The sequence below is a fragment of the Schistocerca piceifrons genome, chromosome 5 (assembly GCF_021461385.2).
Source record: "Schistocerca piceifrons isolate TAMUIC-IGC-003096 chromosome 5, iqSchPice1.1, whole genome shotgun sequence".
NCBI classification, from domain to species: Eukaryota; Metazoa; Arthropoda; class Insecta; order Orthoptera; family Acrididae; genus Schistocerca; species Schistocerca piceifrons.
Window position 1 is genome coordinate 312,413,175 of NC_060142.1, and position 14,405 is coordinate 312,427,579.

Consider the following 14,405-nt stretch of genomic DNA (forward strand, 5'->3'; position numbering starts at 1 on the left):
CCTTCCTTTAATGTTACTTCAGCATTACTGTAGACTTGAACGTAGACACAGACCGTTTCGAAGCCGAAAATGCGTAGTATCCTGCTAATTCGCGACAATTTGGGATACTTTGTTTCATTAAAAAAGCCGTTTTCGTAACGTTATCATTGTTAAGTTGTAATTCATTTTTATTAGCACAGTAGATACTAAAAAGCGTTTTTTCGTCAGTTTAGTGAACACTGCGTATAAGTATAATTAATAGACGACAATATTATCTCCCACATTATACAAAACAGTCTGATAATGCTCTGATTGTTTTTCGACTTCATGCCTGTAGACAATATGTTGGTAGCACTTCACACCTTGCACGTTACACTGTTTAAGAGAGAGCCAAGCAGTTTAGCTGGGTGTAACGATAAGGTAAGGGGATCTCCTGAATTCTGTCACCTACTGAAATTCCGTCTCGTCGATAAGATCAGAAATGTGTTTTTTCGACAATGACGTGTCACAGGCAGTTCAGACATGTTATAACATTTCCATATGCACTTGAGAGTGGCTACAAAGCCGAAATCATGATCGTGTAAACTAAATGAACAATTAACAGTCAAATCGCACAAAATTTCTTTCAAAAAAGTTCCATATTTTGGCAGTGAATTGGTGAATCTAGTGTGGTATCATAGCAGTTGAAGTGGAAATGGTAAGGCTAATTATGACCCTGAGTAGCTTTTAATTGTACTTTGATCACCTAGTACGCTGAATTGTTTTCCGGGACTTGTGGATTCTAAACGTGATAACAGGCTACTTCACCCTCATAGGACGATGCCGTGAAAGACATATGTTTTGGTAAAAGGAACTAATACAACAGAGACGATTTCAGTAGCCTGTAGAGACAATTTTCGTAGCAATGCTAGGAAAGAATAGATCGCAAGATAATGCCTTTACATGCCATAATAAAGCATTCTAAATGTTCTAAATAAGGAAAAGGTCTCGATGAAACCTGAAATAATTAAAACTTGTTGTTACTTAGTGATAACATCTTATCACATAACAACAAGCAGGTTTCAGATGAAGCACAGTAGCTCACAAAGAATAATGTAAATATTAACAGGTGGTATGCTGTATTTTTCTTTGACGAGATGTTAAATGTTATTAAAAAAGGAACATCGACCCATTAAAAACATACGACAAAATACGTGCCTGTTTACATTCTGTCGTTTGCAAGAAATCATCGTTTCGATATCTTGAATCGTTTATGATATGCAGTGGCTGTTATAACTAGGCGATTCGCGATGCAGGCTGTCAGAACTGGGTTCAGTGCGTGCAACCCTTCAGCGAGACATACAAATCAATATTTCTAGAGCAGAGATATATATCGTGGAGCTCTCAACTTTAAGTACAATTTCAATATATTTGACACATTTTATACACAGCACTGTATGACCTAACCAATCCCTCATACGTAAATTGAATTACAGCTTAATGTTATACACAGATTTCACTTCACTTCTTGTACACAAGTTTCTGAACATAATACTGCGTGGTGGATTTGCGTTGACTCTCGTAGTTACGCATTGGGTACTGAATTTTCGACATATTTTGGGAGTTTTTGTCAGATGAGAAACTTCATAAGTAATGTTCATCCTCTGAGCGCAATGCTGAGAGGCGGTGTTAATAGCAACGACTGCAGTGGCAGCAGCGAAAGCGAGAGAAACATACATAATCTGTTCTAGAAGTGGTCGAACCTAGCAACCTAGCCCACGCCGCAGGTGCAGCCTCTGCCCCCTCTGTAGAGGAGTAACCAATGGGTCTGGACTCCGACCGCACATGGACGCACCCTCCCTAGCAAGTAAATCGAGCTGGGGAAGGAGGGGGGATGGGAGGAGCGGCGAAACCTCAGTAGCCTGGTCCAGCTCGCGCCACCTCGGACAGCGTGAGCCCTGCTGGCTGCTCGCATCTCGAATGGACAGAGGCTCTCGAACTTATGAGTGCACGTCACAACTCCTTAAATAATACCGCCAAACGTTCCTGCTTCAGACATAAACAAAATTTTGTTGCATCAGCTGACATACTTAGCCTGTCAACAATAGCGAAGTGTGCCAGCAAAGTTTTCGCAACGTAATTGTTATTGTTGCAAATATAGCACATTTAATTATTTAAAGAAATAAAACACTTTTCGCAGTCCTCGTAGTGCTACTTCCACAGACGTCTGACGTGACATCAAGGTGTCGGACACAGTCTGGTCCCATTTACAAGTTGCCGACTACGTCTCGCACCATCACGTAGTTTGAGTGCTAAATGGTTGAAACAAAACGTCTCTGCTTCATCAGTAAATAAAAAAAGTTCCTACTTCATGTTTCAAACATTACATACAGATCTGACGCTGGTGGTGATTGTGTATAACAATAAAATACAGTAGCCAATTAGTACGACATACAAAAGTGAATCACCTTGAATTTGTTTGAATTTCCCACCATATTATCATAGCAAAAGTATCCAATATTGAATCGGGGATAGGGACGGGAGTGGAAGAATCCTTTGTCTGTGCTAGAACGATTCATGAAGGAGAAGTAGTGGGGTGGGAAATCCTTTGTCTGCTCCAGCACTGGTGGGTGGGCGAGAGGTGGCGGTGACCTTGGGAGAAGGAGGGGGTGATAATTCCTTGTCTGTGCCAGGATCTACCGACACTCCCGACTGGCTGAAGTAGAGGGGTATAAAGTGCAGACTGGCAATAGCGAGAAAAGTGTCTCTGAGAAAGAGAAACCTGTTAACATCGAATATAAACATAAATTTATATATGAGGTTTGCCCCGAAGGTATTACGCAGCATTTTTTTCCTCAACAATTCTTTATTGAACATAATGAGAATTACACATACGAAATAATGGTATTTTATCTCCACACCCTATTTTTCCTCGAAATCTCCGTCGCGTTCTATGGCCTTCCTCTAACGAGAAACAAAGGCGGGTATGCCCTGTAGGTACCAATCTTTGGCCCGATAGCGGAGTCAGTGCTTCACTGTGTGAATCTCCTTCTCATCGTCCTCAAAATGTCTCCCACGAATGGCATCCTCTAAGGGCCCAAACAAGTGGAAGTCCAAGGGGGCTAGGTCAGGTGTCTCAAGTGGGGCAGCCGTGAATGGTCTCCCCGACCGCTGCAAATCGTGGAGCTGCGCCGAATCGCCTTCTGATGACCCCAACTTCCGTGCCCTGTGACTAATTGTACTTCTGTCGACAGCAGATGCTCCACAGACTTCGCATAAGCGTTTGCGAATATTCCCAACAGTTTCTTTCTCTCCAGTGAGAAATTCAATGACGGCACGTTGCTTGTAAAGTAAATCACCTACAGACGCCATTTTGAAACTGTCCTGCAGCTACGCTATTTGTCGGAAGTGACGGAAACTTGGCGCGCTCACTGAGGAGACTTCAAATAATACGTACATAACGTTTCGCATTCGTTCCACTGTTTTCGGCTGAGAAAAAAATGCGGTGCATTACTTTCTGGACAACTCTTGTATTTCAGTTAAAAACAAGTCTTCGTTAATTCAAATATTCTACATGCAGTTGGTGTACCAGACAGCCTAATGTAGCAGAAAATATATTACGATAAATGCTAGGAAGCCTTTTCTCAAAAGTATTTATCCGAAGAACACCGTTGTACAGAAGTGAAGCGAAGATGATAAACAGTTCAGATCAGAGGAGAATAGAATCTTTTGAAATGTAGTGCTACAGAAGTATGCTAGAGATTAAATCGATGGATACCGTAACTAAAGTAGAGGTACAGAATGTAAATGGAGATAAAATAAATTTATGGGCCAGTCAGAGTGAAAGAAGGGACAGATTGATATGACACACAGTGAGGCATCGACGAAACGTAAGTTTGGTGATGTAGGAGGGTATAACGGGCGGGGGGCAGGTAAAAATTGTAGGAGACCGAGTCTTGAATATAGTAAGCATTTTCAATTGGATGAAGTTGCAGTAGTTATGCAAAGACGGAGGACTGCATAAGATACACTGCTGTGAAGAGGAGTATCAGATGATTCTTCGAAAACAAGAGCATAACGACAACACTGACGGAAGTGACTGAAACTTGGCGCGCCCACAATATAAACGTCTCAAAATTAAGATCGACAGGAAGTGCAAAATGGCTAAGCAGGTATGGCTAGAGGACAAATGTATGCCGGCCGCGGTGGTCTAGCGGTTCTAGGCGCTCAGTCCGGAACCACGCGACTGCTACGGTCACAGGTTCGAATCCTGCCTCGGGTATGGATGTGTGTGATGTCCTTAGATTAGTTAGGTGTAAGTAGTTCTAAGTTCTAGGGGACTGATGACCACAGATGTTAAATCCCATAGTGCTCAGAGCCATTTGACAAATGTAAGTACGTAGAGGCGCATATCACTAGGGGTAAGATAGATACTGCCTACAGGAAAATTAAAAATAACTTTGGAGAAAAGAGAAACACTTGCTTGAATATCAAGAGCTTTGATGGAAACCCAGTTCTAAGCAAAGAAGAGAAAGCAGAAAGGTGGAAGGAGTATACAGAGGGTCTATACAAGGGCGATGTTCTTGAGGAAAATATTATAGAAATGGAAGAGGATGTAGATGAAGATGAAATGGGAGATACGATACTGCGTGAAGAGTTTGACAGAGCACTGAAAGACCTAAGTCGAAACAAGGCCCCGGGAGTAGACAACATTGCATTAGAACTAATGACAGCCTTCGGAGAGCCAGGCCTAACAAAACTCTACTATCTACTGAGCAAGATGTATGGGACAGGCAAAATACCCTCAGACTTCAAGAAGAATATAATAATTCCAATCCCAAAGAAAGCAAGTGTTGACAGATGTGAAAATTACCGAACCATCAGTTTAATAAGCCACGGCTGCAAAACACTAACACGAATTCTTTACAGACGAATGGAAAAACTAGTAGAAGCCGACCTCGGGGAAGATCAGTTTGGATTCCGTAGAAATGTTTGAACACATGAGGCAATTCTGACCCTATGACTTATCTTAGAAAATAGATTAAGGAAAGGCAAACCTACGTTTCTAGCAATTGTAGACTTAGAGAAAGCTGTTGACTAGGTTACTCTCTTTCAAATTCTGAAGGTGGCAGGGGTAAAATACAGGCTATTCACAATTTGTACAGAAACCAGATGGCAGTTATAAGAGTCGAAGGGAATAGAAGGGAAGCAGTGGTTGGAAAGGGAGTGAGAAAGGGTTGCAGCTTATCCCCGATTTTATTCAATCTGTATATGGAGCAAGCAGTAAAGGAAACAAAAGAAAAATTCGGAGTAGGAATGAAAATCCATGGAGAAGAAATAAAAACTTTGAGTTTCACCGATGACATTGTAATTCTGTCAGAGACAGCAAAGGACCTGGAAGAGCAGCTGAACGGAATGGACTGTGTCTTGAAAGGAGGATATAAGATGAACATCAACAAAAGCAAAACGAGGATAATGGAATAATATAGTCGAATTAAATCAGGTGATCCTGAGGGAATTAGATTAGGAAATGAGACGCTTAAAGTAGTAAATGAGTTTTGCTATTTGGGGAGCAAAATAACTGATGATGGTCGAAGTAGCAGGGAAAGCGTTTCTGAAGAAGGGAAATTTGTTAAAATCGAGTATAGATTTAAGTGTCAGGAAGTCGTTTCTGAAAGTATTTGTATGGAGTGTAGCCATGTATGGAAGTGAAACGTGGACGATAAATAGTTTGGACAAGAAGAGAATAGAAGCTTTCGAAATGTGGTGCTACAGGAGAATGCTGAAAATTAAATGGGTAGATCACATAACTAATGAGGAGGTATTGAATACTCGTAGAACTGGAGAGAGGAGAAATTTGTGGCACAACTTGACTAGAAGAAGGAATCGGTTGGTAGGGCATATTCTGAGGCATCAAGGGATCACCAATTTAGTATTGGAGGGCAGCGTGAAGAGTGAAAATTGTAGTGGGAGACCAAGAGATGAATACACTAAACAGATTCAGAAGGATGTAGGTTGCAGTAGGTATCGGGAGATGAAAAAGCTTGCACCGGATAGAGTAGCATGGAGAGCTGCATCAAACCAGTCTATGGACTGAAGACCACAACAACAACAACGACAACACCAATAAATAAGTATCCTAACAAGTTTAGCCGAGCAGGGAGTAGGAAAATTTCACGTTTTATGGTGACGGATAGATAGTTTTGGTTTTTGTAAATTGAGGACGTTGAAACTAAGTGACGGATACGAGAGTGGTGAATTCACGCTCGTGATCCTTCATATGCGACCTCTGACAAGCATGGCTTACTAGTAAGACGGGCGCTGCGTAAATCAATAATTGTGAGAAAAGCAACATTGACTGCATTGCATATCAGCGCTGCTCCCAGCTTACTCTTCTGGCAACTCTGGATGATCGCAATGGTGGTCCCTTCTCCTGATAGTTAAAACTATTCAAAGGAGACCAAAGAGGATAAAAGTGTCATGGCAGCTCATGTGATGTGTGAACATTCCTTTACTTCATATCATTAAATCGCTATAAAAGACGAGTATTAAAAAATTCTTTTTACCTTTCAACTGTGGTACCATCGCGGAGAACCCCACAGGGAATTGTGGGCTGCAAAGTACTGGGACAAAGGTTACCAAAGTAAAAATTCTCGCCATTGTGGTTAAAAAGAGATAGAAATGCTCTGATTTAGCTGGTGTCATGAGGATTTTGGTGATTTCATTAGGAAATGTAAAACTCAGTGAGTGCAGGCTTCGGCTAGATTGCGCCCACTTAAACACAGTTCTGCATTATTATCAGAATTTAAGACGATAAGTACGGAAAACGTGATCGGTACAGAAAAAGAGCGCAAATGCAGTTTGTCACCCGCTAGCAGCGAAGTCCGTAGCTGCGAAAGATGTCCAGCCTTTTGTTATGGAGAGTCTGAGATGGCAGATAGTGGAACGTGACAAAAACTGTTTCTCTCGCAGACACTCAAGTTCGTTCTCGCTTCTGTCTGCCGGAGTGGGGTTTTATATAGCCTCTCTAGTATTACGTTCTGGTTTGGACTTCTGAACATTTAATAATGCATCTATTAGTGGAGACTGTCTTTTATTTTATTTTTTTTAGAAGCCAAGGAATATGTCTACTTCGGTAATAAAGAGAAACAGATGGGACTGTTTAGAGACACAGGACGCCCTCATCCTTCCTAGGGAATCAGAGCGGGGAAACTACGGAGTATTTTCTTTCAAGTAAGAAGTTTCAGCAAAAGACCCCAGGACGGTTTAAAGACATTTATTAGTTCAATCTTTTCTGTTTATTCTTGGTTCCCCAAGTTTTCGTATTCTGCTATGCGATTTGGAACTTTACAAATTGTCATCTCCGTTAGACAATAGTTTCAGGTCGTCAGAAGTTAATAAGGTTCGCACTGTTGTATTTCTGCCACTATTTACACCACGTGGATTCATGATAATATTCTGTCGGAGAAAAAGTCACAGCACCAAAAAATTGTTGCGTTAGAGTAATTAAATTTTGGGATTACATTGGTCTAGGTAATACGTTTTACTGATTTGCATTATAAGATCACAGATTGATGTAAGTATGAGATAAGCCATTGCAAATATGAAATGGTGGTTATCAATAACCAGTGTAATCGACAGAATGATAATGCAAGCATACAGACGTCCATGCATTGTGATGTACAGGAGCCGGATGTAAGTGTGTGGGATGCAGTTCCATACTTATTGCACCGAGGACGTTCAATACAGGGACGGTTAACGCTGGTTGTGCATGACGCTGTAGTTGTCGCCCGATGATGTCCTATATGTGCCCGATTGGAGACATATCTGGTGGTCGAACAGGCCAAGGCAACATCTCGACATCTAAAGAGCATGTGACGTTGCAACTGGGATAAGTGGGCGAGCGTTATCCTCTTGGAAAACACCCCCTGGAATGTTGTTCGTGAATGGCGGCACAACAGGTCGAATCACTAGACTGAAGTACAATTTTGCAGTCAGGGTGCGTGGGATGGCCACAAGAGTGCTCCTGGTGTCACACGAAATCGGACCCTGGTGCGACTCCAGATGTAGACCCAGTGTGTCTAGCACGCAGACTGGTTGGTTGTAGGCCCTCAGCTGGCCTCCTCTTCCTCCTAACCGACACATGACCGTCACTAGCAGTGCATCAGAAAACACAGCAGACCTCCACCCCGCCCTCCAGTGAGCCCTCGCTTGACACCACTGAAGTCGCAAATGGTGGTCGTTTGGAGGCCTTAAAGGCATTCTTGACGAAAATCAGTTAAACACTACCAATCTCATAGGTAACTAACGCTCACAGCGTGTATTTAAAACAAACCTGATTTGCATTCTGACAGCGGCGCTACAAGGGCCACTCTTGTATGACTGGCGCGGAATTTGAATAGATGTAGAAACACAGCTACGCACTTTCGTTTATGTCGCATAACTCCTTCTTGGTGTTGCGATATTTGTTCTGTCAGCTTATGTTGTGGACTTCCTTCTGCACTTTTCTCAGCTTATGTGCATAAAATCATACGGAATGAAAGCAGAGCAACGTCGAAACTAAAAATCTCGGCAGTAATTACATTCAAAAGAATCACCTGATACAAAAATAAGCACTTAAAAACCTATAAGACTAAAATTTCATCAAATAAAACAAAAATCATGGTAATCTCAGGTAGAATATAGTGAAATATTTATAAATGATTCACACATCTAGAGTTTGGAATGTCAGCTTCCTCCAATAGCATGGATTTAGAGAAAAACGTACAAAATTATCATAGCATGAAAAAATATACCAAAGGAAAAGTATGAAGACTGAGCTAGGCATCTGATTACAAAGAAGTATTATGACGTCTAGCCTATAATAGTACAAATCAGTGAAACACAGAACTAACAAAATTACTGAGCGTCAGAAATGAGGTTTCTAAGAGCTACATTGCGTAAAAACAATAGATCAAATGAGACATGTTGACACCACCTGGAGCGCAAAGGAAGATTTGAAAGAGTACTTGCACAAATTGTTTCAACAGATACTGAGCGTACCCACAAAGAGTCCACCGTCGCAAGGACTTGCGATGAGCCAGCAAATAATGACGAGAGCAGTTCTTCCCTTGTTTTCACAGTGGGCCTTCATCCGGCCGTTGATTTGTATACATAAGAAGAAGAAGGAGAAGAAAAAGTAGAAGAATGATTTGTTCCTTTCTATTACTGGAATCATACCCTTGTATGAGTCACTAATTAATTGTTATAGCTCCCTATGTTTACATAGTTTCACATTTTCAGAAACGAGATTTATGAAGGTTGTAGCTGCTGCAAAGTAGGAAAGAGAATGTCAAACATTTTTTTTTGCTTCTAACTGTTGTTGTGGTAGTATCTACGTAGCAAAGCACCTACTAGCTTCCTTTACCTGGAGAAGCACAGTAACTGCGCCCGCCACGACGCACAAACAATTTTTTATTTGCAGGTTTTGTGGTCTCATGCATCACCTGGATGTTCTTTGTGTTACAGTGCCGACGGGAACTACGAGGTGCGCTATAAGTCCAACGTGCTCATCTACCCCAACGGCGAGGTGCTCTGGGTCCCACCTGCCATCTACCAGGTAATTCTTACCCTGACAGAGCTCCCCGTCTGGCGAGTGGGTCTGCTTATAAAACAACGACAAGTTTAACCAACACAGAGGAGTCCTAAAACTTAATTTGTAGCCAAGAGAGCTGTTCTTGGAGAAAGAAGTTCGGTCATTTTCACTCCCTAGAACGGGTAGAGTAAGGGGAGCTCTGCCCCTGAGGCCAACAAGAGCAGACGCTTTGTTTCCCACTCGCTTTTCTTTATTCTTGACATTCAACCTTCTCCTTTATTATAGGAGTTATACTAAAATATTCTATGGCCAATTCAGTGCGTTGTCTATGATGTTTATAAACATATTTGGAATTTTGTTTTGCAATGTATAGGGGGGGCACCATACTGCAGAATGACTGTGCACCTGCTGTTTCATCCAACCATCAGCATCAGAAGTTAACGCCCATTTGCGTCAACTTTTTTAAGGTTCCTTAAAGTCTAGCTTAACGTGCACTATGGACAAAGTGACCTCTAATTGATATGGTACTATACCACATATGCATAATCTTTCCGTATTTTCGGCCCACAGTCATGTAGTGATGTTTAAATGATATTTCCTCAATTTGACTGTACAGATTTCTTTATTTCATATTAGTATGATGATGGCTTCACTTAAAGAAGTCCAATTTTATCCAACACTGTTCTACTTGATAATAGCGTAAGACCTAAATCGTGATAGTAAAATGAAATAAACAAATTTTGTACAGCGAAATGGCGGGAATATCATTCAATAATATACATAGATATTTATTTGAAGTCACCAAAAACTTTAACAATAATCAATGTTTGGAACAGCGATTGCATAAGGTTGATGTCTAGTGGTAACGTGAACATACCGCGTCGCTTACGCGCCTTGCTCAGTTGCTTCTGGAAACGTGTTTCTTCTGTCGTTGTCAATATCATTCATACATACTATAAAAGTGGACGTAGCTATGTTTTTATGTCTGTTCCATATCACGTAAACCAGTTGTTCGATTGTAACAGAACTTGCTACACAAAACGCTTACTGTCTGGAAAGAACCACTGTGAGGGTAAGAACCACACATCTCTCACATTGGTAGGGGTGACAAGGAGACTAACTCACGACACGCAAATAACCAGACTACATTCATCCAGTATTTGGGGATGACAGTATTAGTGACTTCCAACCATCTTCACACATAATTTCAAACTTTTACGAGACTTTTTATCGCTGACACCCGCCACAAAATGATGAAAGAGAAAAACATTATCGCTTAATAACTTTTTGCTGTTCATGCAGCAAAACTGCTGCATCAGACATGACCGTTTAATTTATTACCTCTTTATTGCTATTTGCAACACATTTTGCAGACAGCGTTAACATATACCACTGAATGTACCTGCAAAAAAAGTATTATTGTACGACGTATAGTTCAGTAGATGCAGCGTCATGAACACTGACATGCGTGTAAAACTGCCTTATCAGGCATGACATTTTAATTTATTACTTCTTCACTACTACCTCTATTCACAATACATTTCACAGACAGCATCAACATATACCAATGGATGTGTCTGCAAAATTATATTATTTTGTGACACACAGTTCAGGAAATATGACGTCTTAAACATTGAGCTGTGTGAGAACTAAACTGCAGGGAAGAATTCGCTAGAAGAACTGGTGAAATACGTCAACAAATATATGTGAAATGTGTTACATATCTGTGAAATAAGCATACGCAGACAAAGCGGTGGAGAAAAAGCTCCTCATCTAAATCGCTGGGTGTATTTCAACTAAAGTTGATACACTCTGAAAAGAAATACCGTTAGGATAGGAACCAGCGATCTCTTATTGGGGTGAGACAATGGAGGAGGAGGCGATGGACAAACAGGGAAGGGGAAGCAGCACCTGTCACAGATAGAGAGGAGGACGATATAGCCACATAGAAGTGGAGGGGGAAATGAACAGAGAATAGAAAAAGGAGGAGATAGAAGGGGGATGAAGAGATGGACAGAGGGAGGGGAAGGAGGAAATGGACAGAGAAACGGAGGAGGAGGATATGGACAGACAAAGACAGAAGGAGCAGGAAATAGAATGGGGGGAGAAGGAGGTGGAGAGAGGGGGGGGGGGGGAAATGGACTCAGTAGATGGGACATGGACAGAGTGGGAAGGAGCAGATGAACAGAGAGAGGGGAAAGACCAGATGGACAGAGAGAACAGAGAGAGAGGGAAAAGAGGAACTGGACAGAGAGAGGGAGATGTAAAGCAGGTATACAGAGAGAGGGAGAGGAGGAGATGGACAAAGAGGGACGGAGAAAAACGTGAGCAGGGGGAGGGGGAAGGAGAAGACGAACTAATACACACATCAAAAAAAGTTTTGCATTGCCTCGATTCCGAGCGTTCCGGAACCTGTGCAGAAAATTGGAATATAGATCAGCACACACATCATTTCTGCCCTTTTTATTGCTCATAAAAACCACTCATTGCATGTTGTACCTCCACACAACGAGACAGGTGGTGGTCCAGATTTCTATACACACTGGTAACTCAAATACTCAGTAGCACTCCTCTTGCATTGTACTCGTCATCATTATCATCAAGGCACTGTTGGTCCAGATTGCCCCACTCCTCAACAGCGATTCGGTGTAGATCCCTCAGAGCGGTTGGTGGGTCACGTCGTCTATAAACAGCCCTTTTAATCTATCATAGGCATGTTCGATAGGTTGAGGTCTGGAGAATATGCTGACCACTCTAGTCGAGCGATGTTGTTATCCTGAAGGAAGTCATTCACAAGATGAGCACGATGGGGGCGCGAATTATCGTCCATGAAGATGAATGCCTCGGCAATATGCTGCCGATATGGTTGCACTATCGGTCGGAGGATGGCATTCATGTATCGTACAGCCGTTACGGCGCCTTCCATGACCACCAGCGGCGTACGTCGGTTCCACATAATGCCACCCCAAAACAACATGGAACCTCCACCTTGCTCCACTCGCTGTACAGTGTGTTTAAGACGTTCAGTCTGTCTTGGTTGCCTCCAAACACATCTCCGACGTTTGTCTGGTTGAAGGAATATACGACACTCATCGGTGAAGAGAACATGATGCCATTCCTGAGCGGTCCATTCGGCATGTTGTTGGGCTCATCTGTACCGCAGTGCATGGTGTCGTGGTTGCAAAGATGGACATCGCCATGAACGTCGGAAGTGAAGATGCGCATCATGCAGCCTACTTAGCACAGTTTGGGTCGTAACACGACGTTCTGTGGCTGCATAAAAAGCATTATTCAACATGGCGCAGTTGCTGTCAGGATTCCTCCGAACCATAATCCGTAGGTAGCGGTCATCCACTGCAGTACTAGCCCTTGGGCAGTTTGAGCGAGGCATGTCATCTACAGTTCCTGTCTCTCTGTATCTCCTCCATGTCCGAACAACACCCCTTTGGTTCACTCAGAGGCGCTTGGATATTCCCTTGTTCAGAACCGTTCCTGGCACAAAGGAACAATGTGGACGCGATCGAACCGCGGTATTGACCGTCTAGGCATGATTGAAATACAGACAACACGAGCCGTGTACCTCCTTCCTGGTGGAATTACTGGAACTGATCGGCTGTCGGACCCCTTCCGTCCAATAGGCGCTGCTCATGCATGGTTGTTTACATCTTTGGGCGGGTTTATGACATCTCTTAACACACAAAGTGATTGTGTCTACGATACAATATCCACAGTCAACGTCTGTCTTCAGGATTTCTCGGAACAGCGGTGATGCAAAATTTCTTTTGATGTTTGTATAAAACTGGAATAAATATACACACAGGCAAACCGGGTATTCATCTAGTATCAGTAATTTGGGGTTCCTGTATCGACTGTGTACATAAATACACACTTAAAAAACATTTTGTTTGTTGTTAAAATCAAAATGAAGTTTTCACTTGATACAGAGCATTACATGGAAAATGCAGTAACAGCCTTTAAGTATATTGTTTTGTTGTCCTCAGTCCGGAGATTCCTCAGATACAGCTCTCTACGCTAGCTTGTTCTCTGGAGTTCATGTCCGCATAATTACTGAAACCAACATCTGAACATGACTGAGACGATTTCTTGATGCCTCAGCAATTTTCCTATCAACATATCCCTTCCTTTAGTCAAATTGTGCTATAAAACCTACTCGTTGGTTTAATCTGATACCTCTTCTTTAGCTATTTGATTAAGAAGGTTCTCAGCGAGCTGTAGGAAAGGCTGTTGCCCCCTTCTCCAGTAAAAAATGATCGTACACTATCAAATAAATAGCTACATTAGCTAATCAGTAACGTCAGCTACATTTTTCTAGTGTAGAAAATGATACATTATACTTTCGTCCCCCCCCCCCCTCCCCCCGTCCTAAAATGATACTTGGTGAGGTGAAGCATTACTTAAAATCTTCTAAGACATGACGTGATGAAAGTTCCATCTTTGAACCTCCAGTAACAGCCTCAAATAGGCCTATGATCGAAATTCCAATGTCTTTATATATTTTTACAAATATTACAGACAAGAAGATTTTGATACATAACTTGGTAGCCCACACTCACGGTTTAAAAGTCAAGTGTACCTTAAACTTAAGTTACATAGTAGTGTCAAACAAGTGAGCCAAATGCATTTCGTACTGTTACAGACCAATAGTCCAAACGATTTTTACTTAGAAATAATACGAGTTCGAAGATCGAACTTAAGTCGTACTTAGGTGTCAAGTAGGGTACAGAGAACAAGATGCCTGGCTCTAGGGGATACATAGTGACTGGCTGTTTCGTTTTAATTACTGGATTATGGTTAGAAGACCTAAATGTGTGTGTGTTCGCTTAAAACGCCTGTGAATTTTCGAGAAAGATAC

At 42.0% G+C, this 14,405-nt stretch overlaps 1 protein-coding gene across 1 annotated transcript in view; it reads left to right on the forward strand.

Moving 5' to 3' along the window:
* LOC124798447 (acetylcholine receptor subunit beta-like 1) overlaps positions 1 to 14,405 on the forward strand; it is an 873,603-nt gene that overhangs the window by 647,268 nt on the left and 211,930 nt on the right. The window contains exon 5 of the mRNA XM_047261865.1: positions 9,466 to 9,556. Within this exon, the coding sequence (XP_047117821.1) occupies positions 9,466 to 9,556 (91 nt within the window). The remainder of the gene's footprint in view (positions 1 to 9,465; positions 9,557 to 14,405) is intronic.